The 24,269-nt window shown below is 46.8% G+C and overlaps 1 protein-coding gene across 2 annotated transcripts in view; it reads left to right on the forward strand.

Moving 5' to 3' along the window:
• The window catches only part of RIPOR2 (RHO family interacting cell polarization regulator 2), a 70,232-nt gene that overhangs the window by 17,876 nt on the left and 28,087 nt on the right, over positions 1–24,269 (forward strand). For both annotated transcript variants that reach the window (XM_009641475.2, XM_035896922.1), the window contains exons 2-7: positions 16,997–17,123; positions 18,359–18,514; positions 19,153–19,231; positions 19,513–19,536; positions 20,601–20,654; positions 23,569–23,718. In XM_009641475.2, coding sequence (XP_009639770.2) covers positions 16,997–17,123; positions 18,359–18,514; positions 19,153–19,231; positions 19,513–19,536; positions 20,601–20,654; positions 23,569–23,718 — 590 coding nt within the window. The remainder of the gene's footprint in view (positions 1–16,996; positions 17,124–18,358; positions 18,515–19,152; positions 19,232–19,512; positions 19,537–20,600; positions 20,655–23,568; positions 23,719–24,269) is intronic.

A 24,269-nucleotide genomic window follows, 5' to 3' on the forward strand; every position in this document is an offset into this window, starting at 1 on the left:
GGGCTTTCGCGTGCGTGGCTTGAGGCTGGGAGCGTGAAGAAAATCTGGGTGGTGGGCGTCTGCTGTGGGGTATGAAGGGCTGCGCGGGGGAACTGGTTTCGTGTTTTCTTGTGGCGCGTGGAAGCGCTTATGCTGGTGTCCAAGAAAAAAAAAAAAAATCTCAGCGTTTCCTTAGGTCTTGTCTTTCTATTTCCAGTGAGCTTTTACGGTATTACTGGTTGGAGGAAAGCTTAGACCCTCTTTAAGTTCTCCTTTCAGTCTCTGGCTCATTCCCAAGACCTGATGCAAACATATTACACACCGGCGGCGTTGCGCTTCGGTTTACCTTTGAATGCCCTGGTTACAAAAGGTCATCCTAATCCTGTGACGGATCTTTCTAGTGCTGTTAACTGAGCATTTTCCTGTCTCTCATTCAAAGTTTGAAAAAGCTTTCTGGAAACTCTGTGGGTGCGTTTGTGTGCATGTGGCCATTCTGCCTTTGCAGCCGTTCGTACATCTCGCTGGGAAGAGCTGAGCGTATTTTCAGCGTAACTTCTGCATTCATTAATCTGGCTGTGCATTCTGCCACGCTCATCTTAATTACCGTGTGTCAGCCGCTGTCGCGCGCTGCCGGAGCCCGAGGCAGGGAACGCGCTCCCAAACAGAAACATTATCTTCATCTTCTCTCCAGCCGCTAATTAGGTTTCACGCGCATCCCTCTCCTTCTGAATAAACAAAAAGTGGGAGCATACCCAAGAGGGGGCTTGAGGAAGGAGGCGAGAGGAAGGTGTCTTTCCTGGAAGATTTCTGTGCTCGCTGCCGAGCCGTCTCCCGAGATCTTCACGAGCTGGGAAGAGGTATAACAGGAGCTGGTTTACTGTGGCCAGATTGGAGGAAGGGTATCCACTGGGACTGGTTAGGTGCCCTGCTTTATAACCGTGTCGGGCAAACACAACAGGTTGCTCCACGTTTTAGCAGGTATGGGTGGGTATGTATTAGATGGTGGGAGTCTAAAAGCAGCAAAATCTACCTTTCCTTCTGTAAATTCGACATTTTCTCAGCCAGTAACTAAATCACTAGGACAGTCACTGCAGACGGCGCCTGCGCTGCTTGCGAGTACAGGTAAGCACGTGTGACGTGGGGACTCTTAAAATCCCAGCATCCATAACCTGATGCTGGTTTAACTTTTGACATCCAAGCAGCACTTCTTGACAAGCTGTGGGCTTTGGGGTGGGTTGGTTGGTTGGTTTGTTTTTCTTTTGAAGAAGCAACAGGTTGAATTTCTTTCCAGGATCCTGCCTAAGGAACAGAGCGATTAGCTTTCCCGTGTCTCTCTGCTCCTCTCCAGAATGACAGTACAGTTCTGTCTTAGAGGTATTTCTGCAGCAGAATTAATATTTCTTGAACACTTGGGCATATGTAAGGGGGAGAGGTGTGCCGTTTGTGAGGGAGCATCCCTAAGGGAGAAGGTTGCTTTACCTCCTTATGGTCTCAAGGCACATGACCATTTTATTCACCTGTATCAGAGAGCAAACACTTGGGGTAAGAGCAGTACAAAGCACGGCCTCAAAACTCACAGCAGCACATTCACACGTCACACAGGGCTACCTTTCGCTCTTTGATATTTTTAAACCCGAGCAAGCAGAAAGGTAACTTCCAGAGAAGGCACACTCCTGGGAAAGGTCCTGCTCTGGGGGAAGCCGCCTTGCTTCCCCACTGGGAAGAAGTGGGAGGGAGAACTAAAGGCAGCATTGGCTTCTTCCAAAAAAGGGATGGCTGGTCTGACTTTTTATTTTTTTTTTTTCTCTCATGCTATACATGTGGCGGTGACAAGCTGCTCACGGACAACCCCCTTACTGGGGTAGTTTTCGTCAGTCAAGCTAAGCTGCGAGCAGGGGGGAGGCCGGCAGCTGCTGTCTGAGGCCATTCAAGCAGCGCAGAGCATCAGCTGAAAGCAGACAGGGAAGGAAGTGAGGAGAGCGATGCCTGGATGCACGTACCTGGCACAGGCTTGTTAGGGCCAGGACATGAGTTTGTATCGGACAGGGGCCTGGCACATCACTTCCAAGCTATGTGGCTCCTTGATTAATTTTTTTTAACAGAATGGGAAGAAAACTGGTTATTTTTCCACTTAACAGGAGCCTGGAGGACACTGTTTTGTTCACTCAGCTTCCAGGGCTCACTGCTCTTCTGGTGTCGGAGTTGTTAAAGAAGTTTCTCAGTAAGAGATTTTCAAAATTAATCAACAAGAGCATGCACTATTTTTTTTTCCCTGCCGGTTTTGCACCAATTGTGTCACTGACCCCAAGATGTGCTTGCCCTTTTGGAAGGCAGAGAGAAAGGACTGGGCCCACCGTGAATTTAAAATCAAATTTAAATTCTTTTGACATCAGTCAAGTCCTCTTTTTCCCTCGGGGGACTTCACAAACCCTGGTGGCTCTACTTTGGGTGCACAACAGTGTAAGCAAGAATTTAATTTCCTCCGTGTAGCAGAGTTGCCAACATCTTCCTTTCCCTTGCTGTCCTTCAGACAATTTCATTTTGCCAGAGCAAGGCAGGAGGGCAGTCTGTGCGCAGAAGAGCCGGGTGGCCAGAGGAGGAACGGTGGGATGGCCTTTGCCAGCTCCCCCTGAGAGGGCTGGGAGGAGGGCAGCAGCGGGAGCCAACCCTGGATGCAATAAACCAGATCATATTATATATCTCTGCCTAATGTCAGGCAGGGCTTAGCTAAGGCTGGGCAGCCAGCTCGCTTTGAGCCCCGCGGGCGCCCTTCCCCACATACCCTGGATAAGAGCAGCAGCAGCGGAGTTTCCAGCAGCTTCATTTCTGCTCCTCAGTGCAAACACGACTTGTGCCCTTGCTGACCTGCGCCCAGGCAGGCTGTGTGGCTGGGCTAGGGCTGGCTCTCTCCTTTCCTGTCCTGCCCCACCAAGCTGGTGCTCTGGTTCCTTCTCCAGGCAGGTATTTCATGGGGAAAGAAAGCAGTAGGTACTGGGTAATCCCCTCCTGGAGCTGGTTTTCCCCCTATTTGGCAACCTAGAGATAGCTGCCATGCCAAAACCTGGTCGAGCATCCTCCTGCAGGAGAGCACCGCTTGTTTGCCCCCCAAAAGCACCTTTTGCTCTTGCTTTATTGCAAGTGGGCAGCAGTTTTATCTCAACTTTGCACCCATACGGCCTCAGACTGCATCCGGGGGATCTGGATTCGATCCCCCGAGTGCTGGCTCTCCAACTCTAGCTTTGAAGTAGCTTTGCTGCTGGGCCTGGTGCTGTTGGGAAGAAAGAGGACCTCCCTCTCCGACCAGGTCCAAGTTAATTAGTAAGTGGCAGTGAGGCTCTGGGAATCAGCTGTATACCAGCTGTGATCAAAACGCAGGTCCCGGTACGCTCTGCCCTGCTCCCTGGAAGGCAGGGAGAAGAGCAGGTTCCTCAGTGCTCTTGAGTTGCTTTTTAGAATCATAGAATGGTTTAGGTTGGAAAAGACCTTTAAGATCATCAAGCCCAACCGTTAACCTAACCCTGCCATCCCACCACTAAACCATGTCCCTAAGCACCTTGTCTACCCATCTTTTAAATACCTCCAGGGATGGGGAATCAGCCACTTCCCTGGGCAGCCCATTCCAACGCTTGACAGCCCTTTTGGTGAAGAAATTTTTCCCAGTGTCCAATCTAAACCTGCCCTGGTGCAACTTGAGGCCAACTTTTGGCAGCCACAAGCACAGATCTTGCCTTGGTCTTTGCATCCAGGCTCTGCACCCAGTGGCCTCAATAAGAAGTGAGTCCTCTAAGCGTGATGCAAGAACCGTTGTGGGTTTTTTTTCCCTAAAGTTGCCTTTTTCTGCTGTGGTTTTATGTTTCAAGGGTATCCTGTAATTTTTACCCCCCAACCAGCACAAAAGAAATGAGGGTTTAGCACACAAGTGTCTGAGCATCTTTCTTCTCTTCAGCGGGAGGAACAAATCAAAGCTGACAGTTCCCTGGAATCAGCGCAGTACATGAAGTAGTCACAATAATACATTTTATCTTCCAGCCCTTTTAAAGCCTCAGAAGCTCTCCGGTCTCTGATGCCTCCAGTAAGCTGACCTTGGCTGGCAGAGCCAGCCACCTCACTGCTGCTGTCCCACTGCTCGCCGCCTGCCCTCTCTCCCAGCCCTCAAACAGCCCGATTAGCTGCGGCAGGCAGAGCCTCCCAGGGCACGCAGCCTGCCGGTAACCCTTCAGTCACTCCAGATCCGTTTCAAATAATCTCTTCTGCGAGAAACCATTTTTTTTTTTTAATTCAAAAGAACACGTTTGGCTGCAACACCCAGAGATTTGTCAGACTTGATTTTGTCCTGAAAACGTCACCGACAGGAAAACTTCAAGCCACCCACCAACTCCAAAAAGCCCATGGAGTTGCAACAGAGAAATGAGGACTGTCTAGTCCTCATTGAGGTTCTGGTTTTAGCTTGCGCTTTCTGGTCTACAAAAAGCCCAGGCTAGACAGACCCTAGTTATTACTAGAGCTGACCAAAGGAAGGAACTAATTTACAGAGAAAACTGTTGGAGATAGACAGGCAAATAAGCACCTGCAAATAGATGGGGAAGGTTTGCATTTCAACAGAGGGGGCAAGGTTGAGCACCGCAGCTTCCTTTCTCTTCCCCCAAATTACCATCTTGCTGTCTGTCTGAGCAACCAAACCAGCTTGATTTGTCCCTCGGTAAGGTGTCTTTCTTCTTTGTCAAATTTATCTTGCTAGAAGACCGAGGCAAAAAAAGAGGAAAAAAGTATCATTTGTAGTGAATGCACTCATTGAAGATGCCTAAGAAGTCTCGGGGAGTGGCGCTTGTGCTTGGGGATGAGAGGGTGGCTCTGGTCTGTGGCACTGCCTCAGGCAGGCATGTGGGACGTTCGATGTCGTTCTTTGTTCAAAGTCCGATGGGTGTTTTCTAACTGTATTACATGAGGGAAAAGGCCTTTTCCATAATTAAGCAACCTGACATCCTCTGTTGGTATTTAATTTAAAAATGTTTGGGTTTAAAACTTTAATTGTGGCACAGAAGTAGGGATGCATGTTACAGCTTTGTGCAATAACATCCCCACAAGTGTTCTTTGGCCAAGGAGTCTCTCCGGGTATGGAGACAACCTTTTTCTCCGCTCATCCCTGCTGGCATTGTTGGATTATGGTAGCAAGAGCTATCCCTGTGCATTTTCCCAACCATACAGGCACGTCTGTGGGTGATGATGCTGTTGCAAAAATGCCACTGCTCAGTTAAGTGTATAATGTGCCAAGTCCCGCGTGACTGACTGTCCTTTCCTTGTCTCATTCGGTACATCCACAAAATACCATTTAGTTAGTTCAAAGAAGGACTTGGGCTTTTGCATGGGGATGATTGTGGGATAGAAAGCAATCGGCTGTGAGGTGCTCTTTGAACCATGAGGCGTTTTCCTGAATTCTGTGTAACACTCGCAGGCTGCATCTATTTAGATATAAACAGAATCTTACTAATAAGAATAGACATCTGCTGAAGTAGAGAGAGATGAATGTTTAGTTCATTGGATGTTCAGGTAAATAAAACTAAGAGCTGGAAATGCTCACTAAGTCATCTGTGCTACACAAAACCAAACCAAAGATGTATTAAAAATGCTAAGGCTTCAGATGAGGCTGGAGACGAATCAGCTTAAAATGCTGCCTGCATATACCAAGGTTTTGCTTTCTTTGAAATGAGAGGGAGAGGTTGCCATCACCTCCCCAGATGGCAGCTGGACCACGATGCCTCGTTTCTATGCACACAGGTGCTGGACTGGACGCGCTTGCAATAGATTTGATTTCCACACCCTACACAGAGAGCAGAAGCTCTCTGAAGGTTTAGGTGGCTTTTCTTCTGCAGTTACCCAACAAGGGGTTGCTTTTCCCCCCATTCTTTCCAGGCTCTACCCATAAAAAGAAAATAATGCTCCTTCTCCCTGGTAGAGAACAAGGCACCGGTTGATCCAGCCTAGCAGCTCCTATGTGAGCATAAACCGAACACTGCACTCACGCTTTCTCCGGCCACTGTATTTCTTACGGGCATGCCGTGCTGCCACTGGGTGAGGAAGACAATTGCCTCCCTTGGCAAAAGGACAAAATAGTTATCCATCATAATATAAAACCATTATATCCTCCTTTTCCTATACCCAGAGCGATGGTCCATTCCTATTAGGTGAATTGGAAAATGCAGAAGCCTCAACAGAGAAGGAAAGGAGAAAAGAGTGGGGGGGGGCAGCGGAGGACAAACTGCGGGGTCGTTCCTATAAGCTGTTCCTTAGCCTGCGGTGTCCCCAGTGGGTTTTTCCTTTAAATGGCAGGCTGTGGAAAAGCAGGGCTGTGCCAAGATACGTGCAGCCTTAATTTGTGCAATGAAAAGTTACGCAAGATAATTACCTTGTAGATCAACAACAATAAACACTGTCAGATCTGTTTAATCCACGCTCTGTTTATCTGTAATGCCTCTGTATCTAAAAGACTCAACTGGTAACTAATCCTATAGCGTGGCTGAAGCATATGACGGTTTAAATTCAAGATTTCTTTTTTTAATGTCCGCTATAGATTAAATTTGCCAATCTAACCTGACTAGAGCTACTTACTATATATTTAAGGGTTTCATCAGGTTTGCATTGGCTGTGTCTGTGATAGTAAACTACAGGCATTTGGGATTGATCTCTGACACTAATGGCAGCAGGCACAGAGCAGCCAGTATCTGTGGCATTAAACTCCCCCGTCCTCCAAAACAGAGGGAAGCACATGGAGACTGCTTTGGGACTGGTCCTTGGCCCATGCCAATTCCCCAACCATGCCCAGCTAATTGGCCTAAGCCAAAATCATGCCAGCGATTGCTCAAATGGTGCAACCTCCTTTGCCCCAAGGAGCAGAAAGCCCTCACAGATACGAGAGGGAACAGCTTTTCTGTAGAGGCTTCAAAGTCTTCTCAGAAATTTGACAGCCACTGAAATTAAAGGTGGTTTCAGAAAGCAGTGGTAAGGAGAGCAGTTCTCCATAAAACTCTAGATATTTTTTCAAGCGGTGCCTTTCAACACTGGTGTGTCTATAAACCTGTCCTGCTTTTTGCGCTGGTGAGCGGTGAGTCATTAACACAAGTTTTTCCAGGGAGTACTCTTTACCTAGCACAGACCCCTCCTTGACCCTTTATCCTGCATCAGATCTCTTCTTCTGCTTTTTACAGCTCCTTTAATGAACCTGGCTAGAGAAGATGGTGGTGGTTTGAGGGAAATTTGGGCTATTTGGTGATGTTAGATCTGCAGTTGTCTCCTACGCTTTTGACAGTTTTTAAAATTGAAAAAGAATTTTAACCAGAAGAATCATAACCTCTGTCATAACTTTAAATAAAAGTTTAAAAAGTCATATATGTCAGATCTTCTCTAGCACAAGGTTCAAGTCCTGACTTAGATGAACTGAAGCCAAGAGACAAGAGTTGCATCAGAGCACGCAGCCTCCGTTGGTTGCACATGGACAGTGTTCAACTGCTTGATGTGCGAGAAGGCTTCAGGCACATGCTATAGCCAAATATAAATGAAGTAATGCAGGACTTTTATGGCAATGCTCTTGAAATGGCCACACTTCTGAAGTGTCAAAAAGATTAAATAAATCCGTTGCTGCAATACTCGTATCTGGGACACGAACGTCCAGCTTTAAAGATGTTCTGTCCTAAAACATGTAGCGATGCATCTTCAACGAAATTTTAGTGAGGGATGTGCCACTAAGACACCCCTTGAAATAGAACGATAGCATAAACATGGGAGGCATTTTAAGTCACCCTAATCCCATGTATTTAAAGAGGAGCAGCAAAGTGTTTGTATCTCATTAGCGACTGAAAGGATTTGACAACAATGATGTTTTACTTTCCTTTCAGGGATGAAATGCCTGTCTTGTTTGTTTAATTTAGCTCACTCATGCTTATATTAGAGCGTACCTGGAGTAGATATGGAGTACAGCTACACTTCGTCTGTCTTGGCCAAAGCAAAACATCTTTAGAGCAGCCCACTGGTCACCTAAACCATCCTACACGTGTTTACTTGATGCATTTACTTTCCTGCAGATGCAAAGAGGTAGTAGCCTTGGCTTGCTGGCCTTGCCCGTGCTGCTGCTGTTGTGGGTTGTAAAAACAGCAGAAATACCAGTGCAAAGTAATAAAAGAAAGCAGGACTCTTAAGGATGATCTTATATTAAACACTGCTGGGTCATTGCTTTTCTCTCCTGCCAGTGAGAAGGTTTTTATGTTCATTGCTTACACAGTCTGAGAAAGTGAAGCCATGCTACTGCTTGCACTTGACATGCAAATTTAGGTCACTGCTCACAGTCATCATGGATTTTGCCAAAAGACTCCTGTTGGAGTTGCATCTATTGACATCAGGGCTGACTTACCCCACTTTTTCTCAGATCTGGGGTGGTTTAGTCTGGAGAAAAGGAGTCTGAGGGGACACCTTATTGCCCTGTGAAACTGCCTGAAAGGAGGTTGTGGTAATGTGGGGGTCGGTCTCTTCTTCCTGGTAATGGGTGATAGGACAAGGGGGAATGGCATCAAGTTGCACCAGGGCAGGTTTAGGTTAGACATTAGGAAAATTTCTTTCAGTGAAAGGGTTTTCAAGCATTGGAATGGGCTGCCCAGGGAAGTGGTCGAGTCCCCATCCCTGGAGGTATTTAAAAGCCGGGTAGACGAGATGCTTAGGGACATGGTTTAGTGGTGGGATGGCAGGGTTAGGTTAATGGTTGGACTTGATGATCTTAAACGTCTTTTCCAACCAAAACAATTCTATGATTCTGTTCTGTTTTACTCATGGGCTCATCCAAATGTTGCTGTTGGTCAGTAAGGGACAAGGGACACTACCAGCACCACTCATGGTTTCCTAGGCCTCCCCTACCACTTTCTGATGCTTGCAAAAGTGCAAATAGGTTGATCGCTTTTTATGATCTGAGCTGAGAAATTGAAATTCCACCCAACGCATGTGGTCAAGGGGACGGCGTTCAGCGGCATATGCCGAAAGAGGTAGAGAAGTAGCCAGGCTGCTGCTAGACAGAGTAATTCCCACAGACCATTTTGCATCCTGCTAGTCTTACTGCTTCCCATAAGATTGGTCCATGTAGTTTATCTCCTAATGTAGGCGTAGATAACAGAGCTGCATAGTCTTCCACGTTTACTCCCATGTAGCGCTGCTGAAATGATTCATTCTGTGTGCAGGTCACTCATGCTGAAGTAGTCTTCCATGTTTACTCCCATGTAGCGCTGCTGAAATGACAGCGTGATTCATTCTGTGTGCAGGTCACTCATGCTGAACTGCTCTTATGGATTTGGTGCATAGTGGGTTTAAAGCATGAGATGATCGTTCTCAGCTGATTTTCAGAAATGCTTTTTCTTTGGGTTATTTGCTGGCACATGAACGGCAGGGGGGCTTTGTTTTTAGTTAATTAATTGACATAAAGAATAATCAATGATGAGTAAGTAGAATTGGAGTTGACTTCTAATCAAGGATAATTCTGCATACTGGGGTGGGTTTGAAATGAATGAACATCAAATCTAATTAGACGGGTGGATTCTGATCCCTCAGCCACACTCATACGTACCGTTGCTGACCAAATTTTGCTTACCTGCACCGATACCAGCTGAATACGATTGCTCCGTGTTCCAAGTGCTGTTAGGGAGGGCACTGCATGGGGTCCGTGAGCACGCTCGCTCCAGCTGCCAGCGCGGAACAAATGGTAGAACTGAAAAAAATTAGGTCAGCTACCATGAACCCATCTGTCACACGCGGGAGGATCAAATTTATTTTCCTTGGGTTTATTACGGTGAAATAACTCATTTGCATTTCCCTCTCCTTATGCTTCCGGCACGTGCTATACCAAGGGTAAGGAGCGGTGCTGTAGGTGTTTCTCTAAGGGGAGGTTAAGCAGAGGAAAGGGAAGTTTGTGGCTCCCTGGCTGGGGAAGTGGGGCACACACCAAGAGCTCTGGTGAAAGAGTAGCTACGGAAAAGGCGGGATGAAAGCGAATCGTGGTACGAGACAGAAGGGTGCTGCTTTTGCCTTAGCTACCGTCAGTCAGTATTTCTGTGCTAGTGGGGCAATGAGCGTTGGAGCCAAAGACATGTTTCACAGTAAAAATAAAAGAAAAATTGAAAGTCCCCATCTTGACTTTGGCACCTAGACTGGTGTAAAAGGTGACCAATGCTCACTGAGTTAATGGAGCTGTATTGCGGTGGGATCATCGAGTATCAGGTCTTATGCATTTACAGCCACAGATTCCTTTAGCACTTTGCTATTGGCCTGGATTGTTAGCTTTCTTCTTATTACTATTATTATTATTGCTTTTTGGTTTATATACTTCATCCAGTTTGGGTAGGAGGAGCAGAACAAACAGCATGAGCTATTCCAGATGGTAGACAACTTGTGTTTCTGCTTGGGGTGTCTAGTGATGAGCTAGCAAATACTGTAGCATTCAAGTTGAAAACGTCCTTACATACAACATAAAAAAAGCTCTTCGGGAGATGAGACCATAAAGTACAAGTCTTGCTGTTAGTATCAAGTACCCAAAGCTAAAATTTTGTTCCAAAGTACCCGAAGCTAACATTTTCATTTATTAGAAACAGGTAATAGTGCCTTGTACTCACTCGCAGGGATTTCTGCATGACAAAGTAAAGCTCCCAGCTATGGGCTTAAGCAGAGTTGTAAAAGATGCATGAGCCCATAAACACTTCTTTGTGCATTGTAAAAACGGAATCCACCCAAACTGAATGTATTGAAATACGACTGATAAAAGAAAGAATCACTGCAGGCGCCACTGACGCAGATAAAGCTGTCGGTGAAAAGAGCACAAGCCTTCAGAGAGATCCCGCCGGATAGTCGGCTGCGTGAGAGGCGAGGTTTGGAGGTCCACAGTCGGGGAAGAGAGTTAGACTAAGGTTCTTGTTGCTGCACAAGATGGGGCAGAAGTTTGCCTCCTTGTGCTGGGGCAGGAATACGTGGGTAGCAACGGCTTTGCTGCCCACCCAAGCATGACCTGGGTGCTGCCAGGTCTCCCATTTGAAAGAGAGGGAGCTGTCTCGGCTAGAGCTCCTTCTCTGTGCAACACTGCTTTCCACAGCCATGCTGGTAAGCCCATGTGGCTCTTTTTCTGCACGCTAAAATTAATGTTTGAAGCTCACAGATCTGCTGGCCTTTCACCGGCTGATGTAGGCTTGAGAAGTGTGCTTGTCAGTATAGCCATATGCTGCTATTTAGGAATATCTCGTAGCCTTGGACTTTGATGGAAAAAATGCACATGATTTTGTTCTGGCAACCAAGAATAGTTCTTCAGATGGAGCTCACATGTCTGTACAACTCTGGCAAATGCTACCCTGCACAAGGAAGGAGCAGCCCAATCTCTGGGAGCATAAAATCATAGAATCATAGAATGCTTTGGGTTGGAAGGGACCTTTAGAGGCCATCTAGCCCAACCCCCCTTCAGGGAGCAGGGACATCTTTAACTCGGTCAGGTTGCTCAGAGCCCTGTCCAACCTGGCCTTGAATGTTTCCAGGGACGGGGCCTCCACTACCTCTCTGGACAACCTGTTCTGGTGTTTCACCATCCTCATTGTGCCATGAAAGTCTTAATTCATGTAATCCAATAACCAACAGAAGACACCCTTCTACCCGTGCTTCCAGGAGATCCCATCCCACAGAAATATTCCTGGCACATTCAGGAATTATGAGCCTGTGCACTAATGCCTAAGAGGTTTTTTTGTCCTAAGAGTGTAAAAACTCTTGTGAAAGAATTAAATTTCTTATGAAAGTTTTTATAATGCTCCTGAGTGCTCTTACCCATATGTTATTGTCAAATTTTTATATTAAAAAAAAATCCAGAAGAATGTCTACATTAGCATCCAAGATGCATACCTCTCTGCCTTCTAGGAGTCTAGGGAATGTGGAAACCATACATTCCAGGTGGTTATTTGGGCTACTGGCCATGCTGGCCTCATATTGCCAGGGTGATTCAATTAAGTCAGAGGGAAGAAGTTGGAAAATGAATATTAAAAATGACTAGGCTTTAGGCTACAAAAGCAAGCGACACCAGCTGAAGATGTACTGAATGAGCTTAGTATTGACCTGAGCCTGAGTAAGTTTAGAATCGAATTGTGCTCTTTGGGTTTATGAGTGCAAAGCAGAAAGAATTGTCTGGCTGAGAGGAGGACATGACTTCTGGTGTACAATCAGTTTCTTCCCTTACTGGATTTATTCTTTTGGAGGTGCATGCTCCTAAACAGGATCTTACTGCAATAAAAGGTTTGTAAGCTGGCTAGCTAGTCTGACAAGCAGAACGTAGACCTTGACATAGATGAGAGATGAACATACTCTTTTCTTTCACTGTTCAAGAAGATACCAGTTCATGTTAGACATACCCCAGGTTTACAGGTAAGAAATGTTCCTAGCACGCAAACCAGGATCAGTTGACTTCTGTAGCCATCCACTCACATCAGTGTAGTTGACCCCCTCGGCTTACCTTAACCTAAATAATTATCACCAATTTTTAATGGACAGCCTGCAGACCACAGATCAGCAGAAGGAACAACGTACAAACCATCTCACTGTAGGGACTGCAGCTCCTTAGATCCAGAATGGACCTTGAAACATGTCTCACGCCAAAAATACTATAGGAACAAAGGATTATCAAGGGTCCCTTCAGTCATTGAGTCCTACCCCCCATTCCATTTAATCAAGGGTCATACATAATCCCAAAGTGTCCCTCGAAGCCTCTATTTCACTAACCTTCAGCTGCAGACAGCTGCCTGACACCCTGCAGCAAACCCTAGACCCAGAGCCATGACCGTAGCTGCTGCAAGGAGAGAACAGGAGGGATCAAGGGCACCATCACCACTGGTACATTTATTGCAGCTTTACATGGTTGCTAGCACATGTGTAGCAAAACCAAGTTCCCCTTAGCTGTGGTAAACAAAAAATATCGTCTCCAGATAGGTCGTGGGGGGAAAAGCAAATAAAAAGGGACCATGCAAAAGTCAGTCTAGATTTAGCAAATGTGTTTCTGACTGAATTTCCCCTCTCTCAGCTTGAAGTCCATGCTGTTTATGAAATATTTCAGCATTGGGGGAGGTGGAGGTCCATGCTGAGGGTGATGAAGAGAGGGCAGCCCTGTGGAAGTGATGGGCTCCATGGGCCCTTCCCCTCTCATTAGCTTGGGCTCAGCTGTTTCCAGGCTGAAAGCAGAGCTGGGAGAAGGGACTTTTATTTCCCTGGGGACAGAGACATCGTCAATTATCTGCCATTCCCTGCTGCAAGCTGTCAACGGACAGGGCGGAGAAAGAGTACTGATAGGATTTCAGCTTATCCCTCGACTCTGCTGATGGGCTCATCATTCAACTGCCATGCACTTAGCACGGACAATACTAATTATATTAATTATGCTCCTACACAGCATGTGCTTATGTTAGCATTAAGCAGACTGGTGACTTTTTCAAATGAAACATCAGTGGTTCATTAGCTATATGGATTTAAAAACGTAAACGTACTCATTGCGTCCACTGCTGAGGTAGATCTCTGGAATCTCAAAAGCGTTTAATACCATTTGAGATGTGCACTCTGCTTTATACTGAGAGCAAAATGCATATTGTATATAGAAGACAGTAGCATTATATCAGGTAACTACTAAATGCAGACTTAGAAACATGTCCACTGCACTGGAGTAGCACCAAAATCCCCTTAGTAGTGTTCGTCTGTAGGGGTACCTGTCAGGTCAACAAGAGATCTGAGTAAGTCCTTGTGGGCTGAGCCTTCCTGAAATTATACTAGTGACTACATTTACATGTATAATCAGAATACAACTGTATTATTAAATTCACAGGTAGGTTTACTTAGTAGCACAGAGGCCTGTGAACCGTTTAAGAGACAGGAAAGTAAATCCCCCTCTACAAAGTGTATTACAAGAATGTGACAAATACTCATAGTTCAAAGTGTATTTCCTAGAGGTAGAGATCATAAATAATCCACCAATGTGGTGCCCCTCTGCAGCCGTGGTCTATGTGAATCTGGCTAAGGGGCTGCTGCTGCTACGCAGTCGGGGCCATTTTGTGAGGTCAGTTGGAAGTATCTGAGATGTCATCAATATAAGTTTAAATTTTAAGAACAGATGGTGTTTGTACGATAGAATCAACCTCTAACCTGACAAACTGAAAAGGGACTGAACAGAACTGGGAGATGTCATCAGTTCTGACTCTGTTACCTCCTTTTATCACAGTTTTCTTCTGTACAGAAATGAAACATACATTAATCACCAAGATTATATATAATATATATAGAGAGAGCACGAGCCTATCTGGGCTCTGAGATCTGACCATTTTATGCAAAAGCAAAGCAAAAGTAGCTCCAGGCAGGTCTTCAATTTGCATTTCAATTGCACTTCTTCCACATTGCCTTCTGGTATCTTGAGGAAAGTCTTAGCTACTAAAGCATTGCAACACTGTCCGAGTGCTTGAGCAATATCAATAAGTAAATTCCTTTTCCAAAATTACTATTTTTTTAAGTTTCCCCAAAGCAAAAGAAAACCTAAACACTTCCACTGTGTGTGCACATGGTCACACACAGACATAAAGATTTTGTTTGGAGCAAAACCCATTCATCTTTCATTCACTTTAATACCAAAGATATTAATTGTGTGGAAGTTGTTAGCATTTTGAGAAGAGTTTTGAATCTCAAGTAATTATGTTGTTATAGCCAACGTGGTCATGATGAGGACCCAACTTCAAGTTTGGTTTTATTCCTCTTATTTTTTGAGGAATGGCTGAAGTTTATGCAGTTAAATCTCCTCTGACTGTCAGTGTTGTTTAGCTCCTACCCTCACAGGTGTCCTGATGCCGTCGGCGGGGGTGTTAATCAGGGCAAGTGCTGAACGCGTGCAAGGGATTTGCTGCTCCTTGGCACTCTGGACCCAACTTTTAATGCAAATCCTTGTGTGCAAATGGGAGTGTACAGCACGCACCGTGACTGTCTTAAGGTTATTTGCAATCCCGAAGGGAACTTGCTGCACGGAATCTCAGAGCACCCTTATCTCCTGGCCACAGTGGAGGAGAAAACTGGCTGTAATTGCAGCCCAGGTGGTACCTCTGAGGGCTGTCCGGTCACAGGGGGCAGCCCTCGCTTCCAAAACAGAAAGATGTACGCTGTTTTGGTTATGCAATAGAGAAAACCTCACATTACCGGTAGCGCTGGTGATGCTGGGACTGGAAGAGCTCTTGCAGAAATATTCCTGACAAAGCAGCTCCTCGGGCAATGCAGTCCTCTCCATGGAGAAGCAGTAGCTCACCATGACATCTACTGCCATCTCAAAGAGTATTTGCCCAGCTTAGCGCTGCAAATTAAATATAACTGGATGGCGCACAACATTTCCCCGCGTATTTGCTTTCTCCAGCGAGTGTTTGCCGTGCAGGCACCGCGTAGCTCTGGTGCTTATCTTTAATAAATACGCTCGGTTGCGAAGGCTTACATTGCAAATCTGTGGCCTTCACAAGTGGCTGCTTTTTTGGGCACTTGTGATCATTCCTCATCTGTGGGGATGAGAGGGTGGTGTGGACTTGGTTGGCCCCGTAGCTCATGGTTCCACAGAGCATCAGCTCTGTTGCCTACAGGCAGCTCCAGCCCCTGCCATGCTCTCCTGCCTCAGCACCAAACTCATCCTTTGACCCAGCTTGTTGGAGAGAAATAAACTGGAGCATGCCACGTCCAGCTTTAGGAATAAGTGGGGAGAAAAATTATAAAAAAAAAATCTCCTTTTCATTTTTTGTCAGGTTATTTTTAAGCTGGCCTAGTTTCTCAATCCGTTTCACAGCGCAACAGCATTAGCAGCCATGCTGGCACCCCGGGAAGGAAGGAGGCGGTGAGAGGACGGGTCCTGCGGGATGGGGGAGCCGGTCCCTGGCAGCACCCACTGACCAGAGCCCTCTTCTCCAGCATCGCCCTTTCCCTCCCGCTCCCTGCCCTGCTGCCTGGCCTCAGCTGGCCACGATATTCCTCGGCTGGCTCGGTGAGGCCGTTTACCTCGCTGGAGCAGCACAAAACCCAGGCAGCAGAAAAATCTGCTTTGTCATCTGCCGAGGGCAGCAAGCGCCGGGGTCGAGGCAGGGAAAACAGTGGATCGAGGAGGAAAGGAAGAGGGAGGCATCCCTCTTTCCCCTTGTGGCAAGAGCAAGCTGATGGAGGCGTTGTGAACCATGACACTCGTTTGCTGTTTCTTTTTGGGTGGGTTGAAATCACCTTAGTTTCATGCAGTTTCAACTGGGCGTTGAAAATGGGTACACACACAGAGCAAGGGCTTTCTCATGGGGTGCTGAGGCACCCCCTGGACACATGAAATGCACAGCATACGGTGCCTGGAGCTTGTTTTACTTGTCTCTCATTGTGGTGGAGAGCATCCCTCTATCATCACGGCATGCCGTGGCTGCACGTGCACCCACCGCACCTTCCTTCTCAGCAGCCAGGCAGGAACAACTATGGGGAAAATGAGCAAGGATCAAAGGGGAGCTGCAGGACTTGATTCATGCTGAATGAACTCTCTTTTCTTAATTTCATTATAAGTAATAACACTCGATGTTGATGGTGAGTGCCCCCTAAGAGCTCTGCAGACTCCCAAAATAATCTCTGGGACACTCTGATGCAGCAGATGGGGACACCAGGGTCAGGGGAGAAACATGGCAGGCATGGCAGAAATCAGGGATGGCATTGGGATTATCACACTGAAGCATCTTGTTTCTAGTCCCACATCCAGACCTTCTTTGTGTCTCTGGCACATTTGCAGTAGACCCTGGGCCATAAGTCAGAAATGAAAATAGGACCATTTCATTTTTGAGGCGGGTCAATTTGGCAATGCAAACAGATCCATGCCCTGGCTTCAGGGGGTGGTTCAGTTACCCCTTACCGTGACTGATGGACACCAGGCAGTCCCATCCTCACCGCCTGCCTCTTACCCTCCATCGTCGCTGACCTGTTTTCTGTTGTTTTTCAGGAATATCTTCCAGGCTTCCTGAAATCATGTCAATAGGATCACATTCATTCTCTCCAGGAGGTCCTAATGGGATTATTAGAAGCCAGTCCTTCGCTGGCTTCAGCGGGCTTCAGGAAAGACGCTCCAGGCAAGTGCCGTGCTCTCTCAGGGGAATTTTCAGATCAGGCCCTAAGGGACCCCCGGGGGTTCAGGGGGTGAAGGTGGAAAAGAGGCGAGAGAGGACTGCCTTCTCTCTGACTTGCCAAAGAAAGCCTTCTAGGCTAAAATCTCTCTGTATATTGTTTGTACAACTAAGCTGCTACCCGCTGCCTTAGCTACCAAGTGCCTGTTTGCCTCTCCCCCATTAATGCAGGGCTTCCTCACATGCCTCAGAACTGTGAGAGAGTTTCAGAGAATCATTTTGATTTACTGACTTATGCAGAGATCTGTTCAACATGTGAAATGTGCAGGAACACGATGCACTTCCCACTGCCCACAGTTTAAGACAGTTTTCTCACTGCCACACTGCTATGAATTCAAAACAGCTCCGTTTCCCTTGCAGGGCTGCCTTCATGCCCTGCTGGAAACAGGGCAGAGCTCGGCTGCAGAGCCTTTCCTTGCCACCCCCCTTTAGCTAGGCAGGACCTAGGGCTTTGAGTCAGGCACTTACCAAGTCATCCAGTCCCTGGTGCCCCCAGAGGCTACTTTACAATTAATTTTGACTTCTGTAAAGTCTCAGAGTGCCAGACCCCCTGTTAGCAATCGAGGAGGAACGGCAGGCAAAGGGTAACCTCCCATCACCGGCTCAAGTCCACAATGGTTGTTAGATGCTGGCCCGCCCCCGGCAGAGTCACCGGAGAGGCACCTAAGTGCGGCGAAACTCTCCTCCTTTTGCCTTACAGAGCGACCTACAGTCCGTCTGAAGAGCAGTGCCGTGATGCTGTCCTCCAGACATGCTCTTAAGCGAGCCCCGATCTTCCTCAAGTAGCCACCAGGCTTTAGGCCTGAGATTATCTGGGCTCCCCTTTGGTTTTAGCACCTGGATGGAGCTCAGCCCTTTTACGGCTGTAGCGGAGCGACGTGAGGCAGGGCAGGCACGGTGTGAGACAGGGCAACGTCTGACGAGCCTCAGACTCAGCCTGGCGCTTCCAGACCAGCATTCGTATCTCGGTGAGGCAACTGGCACATCAAAAGCTGAGAGTGCATGTCCTAGGCTGCTCAGACCTCCTAACCTGTAAACAAACGTGGCCCTTTCGCTGGCAGGCACAGAAGCAGATTCGCTTCTGCTAGCAGAGATAATATCAGAAGATTTCTTCAAGCTATGCTCCTTTGAGATCGTTATGATTTATAGGGGTTTCCCCCTCTTTAATGTTCATTTTGCAGGTGTAACTCCTTTATTGAAAATTCCTCTGCACTCAAGAAGCCCCAAGCAAAGGTGAAGAAAACGCATAATTTGGGCCATAAGAACAGCACCACGCCCAAAGAGCCCCAGCCTAAAAGGATGGAAGAGGTCTACCGAGCCCTGAAAAATGGCCTGGAGTAAGAATTTTTCTTCTTCTTGTTGATTGAAGCTTTCTGTGACATTTTAGAGCCTAGAGAAACATATCACAGGAACAGGGATCCTTAATCATAGGAGAGGAAAATACACCTCTCGGGGCCTGGATTGTAACGCTTAGGATCTGAAATATTTGTACAGGAAATGGGGCAGAATCCCATTTCCACTCAAATTGCTAGGAAAGCTCCCAAAGGCTGCGATTTCAATGTTAGATTTTTTTTTTTTCCCCTCCAGATTTCCTAGCGTCCTGTCAAGAGGCTTGTATCGCCCTTAAGATAACATCCCAGACGATAATGGGGCTTTTACCAGCCAGATACAGGAGCAGAGATTGGAAGGCACCAGCCCATAAACTAAGCAGCAGATTAGCTTCCTTGAAACTGGTCGTTCAGTGTGAGGAGAACACCGAGCTCTTCTACACAGCTAAATAAGTAGCTCCTATTTGTTCCCCAAAAGGCAGCAGGGAGCTGCTTTTAGGACAGATCAATGCAAATGAGTTTTTGTCTGAACACAGACCCGATGAGGAAAGCCATTTGTTGCACAGATTTTCTTTTAGGATGGTCAGCAGCCAGCTCGGTGCATGTTGCAGAGCTCACGCGTCCCTTCTCTGGTTTGTGTTTTACAGCGAGTATCTGGAAGTTCACCAGGCAGAGCTGGATAAGTTGACTACTCAGTTAAAAGACATGAAAAGAAACTCACGCCTGGTACGTGTCACGCTTTGTCATCCTGCGGATGCAGAGTAACCTTCTCGAGGTGCTGGAGCAGCCGCGGGGTGGGAGCAGGATGCAGGGGCTTTCATAGAATCATAGCATCGTTAAGGCTGGAGAAGACCTTTAAGATCATCAAGTCCAACTGTTTTGCATCGGTGCTCTTCTTCCCTTCCAGCCCTGGTCTTGTTTGTGACTTTGACTGACTGACAAACATTACTTTCTTGTGGTGCTGTTACGCTGCAAAATTAATCACAGTTTTATCTTCTCTGTTGCAGGGAGTCCTGTACGATTTAGATAAGGTACGTTACCCTCTTTGATGCTGGTTTTGCAAGGCAGCGTTAGTATCTGTACGGTGTATGGAGCTGGCACGGGAAGCCTCTCTCAGCCGGATCTACTAGTCAGGCCAACACCATGGAGGGAGAAGTTACCTGAGAGTTTGCACTTGCGAAGGAAGCAGTCCCGCTCCCCTCCTCTTCCCAGGGGCTCTGGTATTGCCCGGCACCTCTGCCAGCCAGCTGTGCTCGCTATCCCGGCACCAAACTTACCCCATCAGTCCTTCCCCAGCGTCTGTCCAGTTAAACCACCTTCGGGATGGGCACGGGGAAGGAGGCAGACCCCTGCCAGGGGAGGAGGGAGGTGGAGGAGCGAGACTTCCTGTTTCTGCCAGTTGCCAGACGTTAAATCCATCGCCTTGCGCAACTTCACCCCGCCAGCTCCAGGCGGGCGTCAGACTTGGCAGGGGCATGCCAGGGGTGGCGGTGGGAGCCAGGCCAAGCCCTGGCTCATCCCTGCTCCTCCCAGTTCTGGGGAACCAAAAATTGAAAAACAGAAGATATTTTTTCCCCTGCAGGAAAATTTGGGTGAAACAAAAGGAAAGCTTTCAAACACGTTTCCTGAACAAGTCTGCCTTGCTTTCAGTCAAAATGCCAAGCTTGGTTTTGCTTTCAGAAAAGCATTTGCTGAGGAAGAGAATGGATTTTGAAATGCAAAACCCCATCAATTTTAATACAGGTTCTCAAAGTACTGAGAATACTATATTTTGAACTCATAAAGCTCAGATCTTTTTCTTTTATTTTTTTTTTTTAAGAATTAAAGAAGCTAGGGAAATCCTGTGAAAGGAAATATTTTTTTTTGTTCAAAAATACATTAGGTACAGAAGTCAGCGAGCCCCACTGTCAGCAGGAGATTAGTGGTAGTCAGGCGAGGCGGCTAACTCCAGATTTGCGGGCAACAAACCCCTGCATGCTTTAAGGAGGAGTTTCTCCGCCGCGTGGGGACCTGAAGACCCGAGCAGAGCTAGCATGGTGATGACTTACTGATTTATTTAGATGTGCCTCACCCTCTGCCTTTTCCTTCCCTTCAGCAAATCAAAGCAGTGGAAAGATACATGAGGAGGCTGGAGTTCCACATTAGCAAGGTAACGAGCGCTCCTATCATCTTTCTTCTGCGCCTGCTCCTGTGCTATTGGGAAAACAAACCCTTGGCCTCCTGCTACCCCTCCCCTCCGGGGAGGCCGCCTTGACGAAGCCTCTCCCAGCTTCAGTATTTTTACAGCGATGGGCTGGGGTTGGAGCCAAAGGAAGGGTTTCCACGTGGGTTTGTAGCCCCCGAGGTCCAGCCATGCCCCGAGACACTCCCGCCTGGCTTTTAGGTACAGAGAGAAGGCAGGGTCAGGGCGCTCTTGCTGGGAAAGCTCTCTCCCATCACATGCATGCTGTTGAACTATAGGTAGAGAGGGAGTTGCATCTGAAAGTAATTTAATTTGGTGGTTGCCTCTCCTGTATGCGGCAGCTAGATTGGATGTGGTCCTGGATTTTGCTGCTAATGCTTCTGCTGCGTGGTTTGGGGCCCGCATCCACTTGATGACATTGGTGAGAATAGGCAGTAGAGGTACCTGCGATTTATACCAATACGTTTTAGAGCTGGACAAAATCCATGGCTTGTGTTCTCTTACTTATAAACATATCTGCTAGCGATTAGTTGCTTTTCTGAGCCTGACAAAAGAATGAATTATTTTTTTTGACGGATGAAATGTCTTTTGAGAGTCATTTGAAAAGCGTTCGCACAGCTTGAAGTGCTCCAATTATGACAACCCATCCAAACCTTTTAATTTCAGTCTTCTCTTACTCTTGGAGCCAAATAAAAAAAACCGAAAAAATATAAATCATCAGGCTATAGACTGAAATTTTGTTCCCCAAACGACCTTCTCTCTTGCTGGCAACATGAATGGCAAAATTAGTGCTTAAAGAACATTTCCATTCAGGTCCTTCCCACTCCAGCCTGCTCAGAGCTAATGGTTTCAGGGCTTATAATAGGACTGAAAAGCACCGAACACAAGAGGTAATGCTGGTCAGTATTACTCAAGCTTGCAGGAGTACATTAGTTCACTTCCCGTAACCCACAGCAACAGAGACAAAAGGAACCAAGCTCTGCTGCGTTAAAACGTGCGGGCTCGGGCAGGTAAAGAGACATCTTTGTTTCTAAAGATAGGGAAGGTCTTTTCAGCAGTACCAAATCCGGGCCGCGGTGATGCCTTCTGCCGCCTGCCTGCCGCTGCTCCGTAGAGGCAGTGGAGCAAGGACAAGGGGGTGTGCAGGAGCAGCCCCCGCATATTTAGGGGGCAGGCGAGCGTGCCCTTCGCCGCGCTCGCATGGGCAGGGGCTGGACATCAACCCTGGGCTGGCGCTCCACCTGGGTGGCAGAAGTAAATACCAAGTGACAGCTATTTATAGTAGTTGTCTTGAGCTGGCTGACTTGCAAGAGAAATAGGAGTGGATGTGACTCCAAGAAGCTTTTTTTGTAACCTTGAAATGGCAAAATGCTACCCGTGCCTCCATTACCTGTTGCTGAACCCTTTCGTTTTGCAAAGCAGTCCCTGGTTTGGTTGGGGGTCCCTCAAGTTGGAGGCTTTGGCCACCGGGTATCCAAGCTAGCCTTGTGCAAGTCGACCTAATGCTTTGAAGCTGTCAGGAAGAACAGTCCCGCTCCAAACAAATATGCAACAACAAGCATTTTGTGAGAGGCTAAGCAGGCTTGGAAAATGGGATTTGGAACACGCCTGGGTTGTCACATCAGGCTCATCTCTAATGCAGCAACACAAAGTCGTAGACTGAGGAAGCCAAGGCACTGGAAGCTTTCATAGAGAGAAACTCTGCTGTGAAAATCTACTGCTGAGCAATAAGCACCGTGGGGCACCAGGTGATTGCTTGATGTCAGAGGTAACAAAAAAGTTATTCTAGGTAAAACCCAAATGTCATCCTATCTTAGCAGGGACATTAGAAGCAGAAAGAAGAGACAGCTGCCTCTATTCCTTTCCTTCTCCTCACCCTGATAGAGTCAGATTAGAAAACCTACATCTCCTGTATCTGTCAGATTAAGTTTATATAAATATATACCACTATATATAGCTGGTGTATATATATATACACACACACCAGCTATACCACTGTAGACTCCCACTGAACAGCTCGGATGGAGTAAATGTATACATTCAGTGCAGAGATCAGAGGAAAAAAGGGAAACCAAAGCATGAGACACACGTAAATCCATTGCGCTCTGAAGCTAGATCCAGGTGAGACTTTAAACTGCATGTGAGTAGGTTTTGCAAAACTACCAGAGTGCTTATGAAATGTTGGGTGCCTAAGTCATGCCAAAGGACTTTAGATGATTGGGAAATTTATGTGAATGCCTGTGGAGCTGAAGCTCAAAACTTTCTTAATTTGACAGCAGCTGTTTCTAAGTCCTTTATTTGTGCTCATTCTGGCTATGACTCCCAGTTTCTGGAGGACAGGCAGTGAGAATTAAAAAAAAAAAATAATCAGTCCCTGCTTTCAATATTACCTGTTAGTCAAACATTGGAACAGCCTTGATCCATGGCTGGCGTTAGCAATACAGGAGATGTTGCTGGCCCTCTTAAATGGGCCATTTAACGCGCCCAGTCCCCTTCGGCAGTGTGGACGTTGCGGCTGCCTTCCACACCGATGCATCGGAGAAGCTTGCTGCATGCCCGCCCTACCGTTACAATTGCATGTAGCCCAGACAGTGAGGAAAGGGAGTAGCAATGGTTAAAGGCGTGCAGGGCAGGGAGGTGAACTGCTGGCAGCATCTGGTGTTGCTGTAATGAGATTTTTTACAGTGGAAGTTATTTTTATCTTGTGTTTCTTTTTTCATAGGCTGTAACAGTATCACAGCTTCATTTGCTCACCCCTTCCAATGGATCTGACAGTTTGGCTTAGTCTCCTTGTAATGCAAATGACTTCATTGTTTGTTGGTTTTATTTTGTTGGGTTTTCTTAGTGTTTTTTTTCAACGCGCCCTCATTGTTCCCACTAGGTGGATGAGCTTTATGAAGCCTATTGTATTCAAAGACGACTCTGTGATGGTGCCAGCAAAATGAAGCAAGCCTTTGCAATGTCTCCCGCCAGCAAAGCCGCCCGAGAGAGTCTAACTGAAATCAACAGGAGTTACAAGGAGTACACAGAGGTACATCCTCATCAGTTCAGTCTTTTGCTCTCACCCTGTTTGAAGGCCATGGGAACTTTACCACTGATTTCAGGGAGAATTTTGTCCGGGTAAAAGAATTAAAAGCAAACTCGGCAAAGAAGAATTATTATTTATTTGTTTGTCTTCAGGTGAATACCTGGTGGCTTACAAAGACAGGTTATATGAGCCCAAAAAGTTCCTTGAAATAATAATGTTTATGTTCAACAAGAGCAAGGTCATACCCAGGAACTGCTGCACATGAAAAAAGCATAAATCTGCCCCAAACCTACATATATTCTAACTATGTCTTTCCCACGCCACAGATTTTGGGATGACAGGTTGGCTGGAGCCCATGTGTATGCGGACACCTGCTGCTATCCAGTTTTACTTGCTGTGATCAGCATCTAACGTTATTGAACAGGCAGTAGACGAAGAAAGGTCTAATAGTGTTGCAAACATCCCAGCACACAAGCTGTGATGGCCTTCCGAAATCTGAAGGAAGTACTGGAGAGGGGCCGGTACCCATCTCCCACAGTCTTTTTTGTCCTTAA

The sequence above is a fragment of the Egretta garzetta genome, unplaced genomic scaffold (genome assembly GCF_000687185.1).
Source record: "Egretta garzetta isolate BGI_Z169 unplaced genomic scaffold, ASM68718v1 scaffold126, whole genome shotgun sequence".
Lineage (NCBI taxonomy): Eukaryota > Metazoa > Chordata > Aves > Pelecaniformes > Ardeidae > Egretta > Egretta garzetta.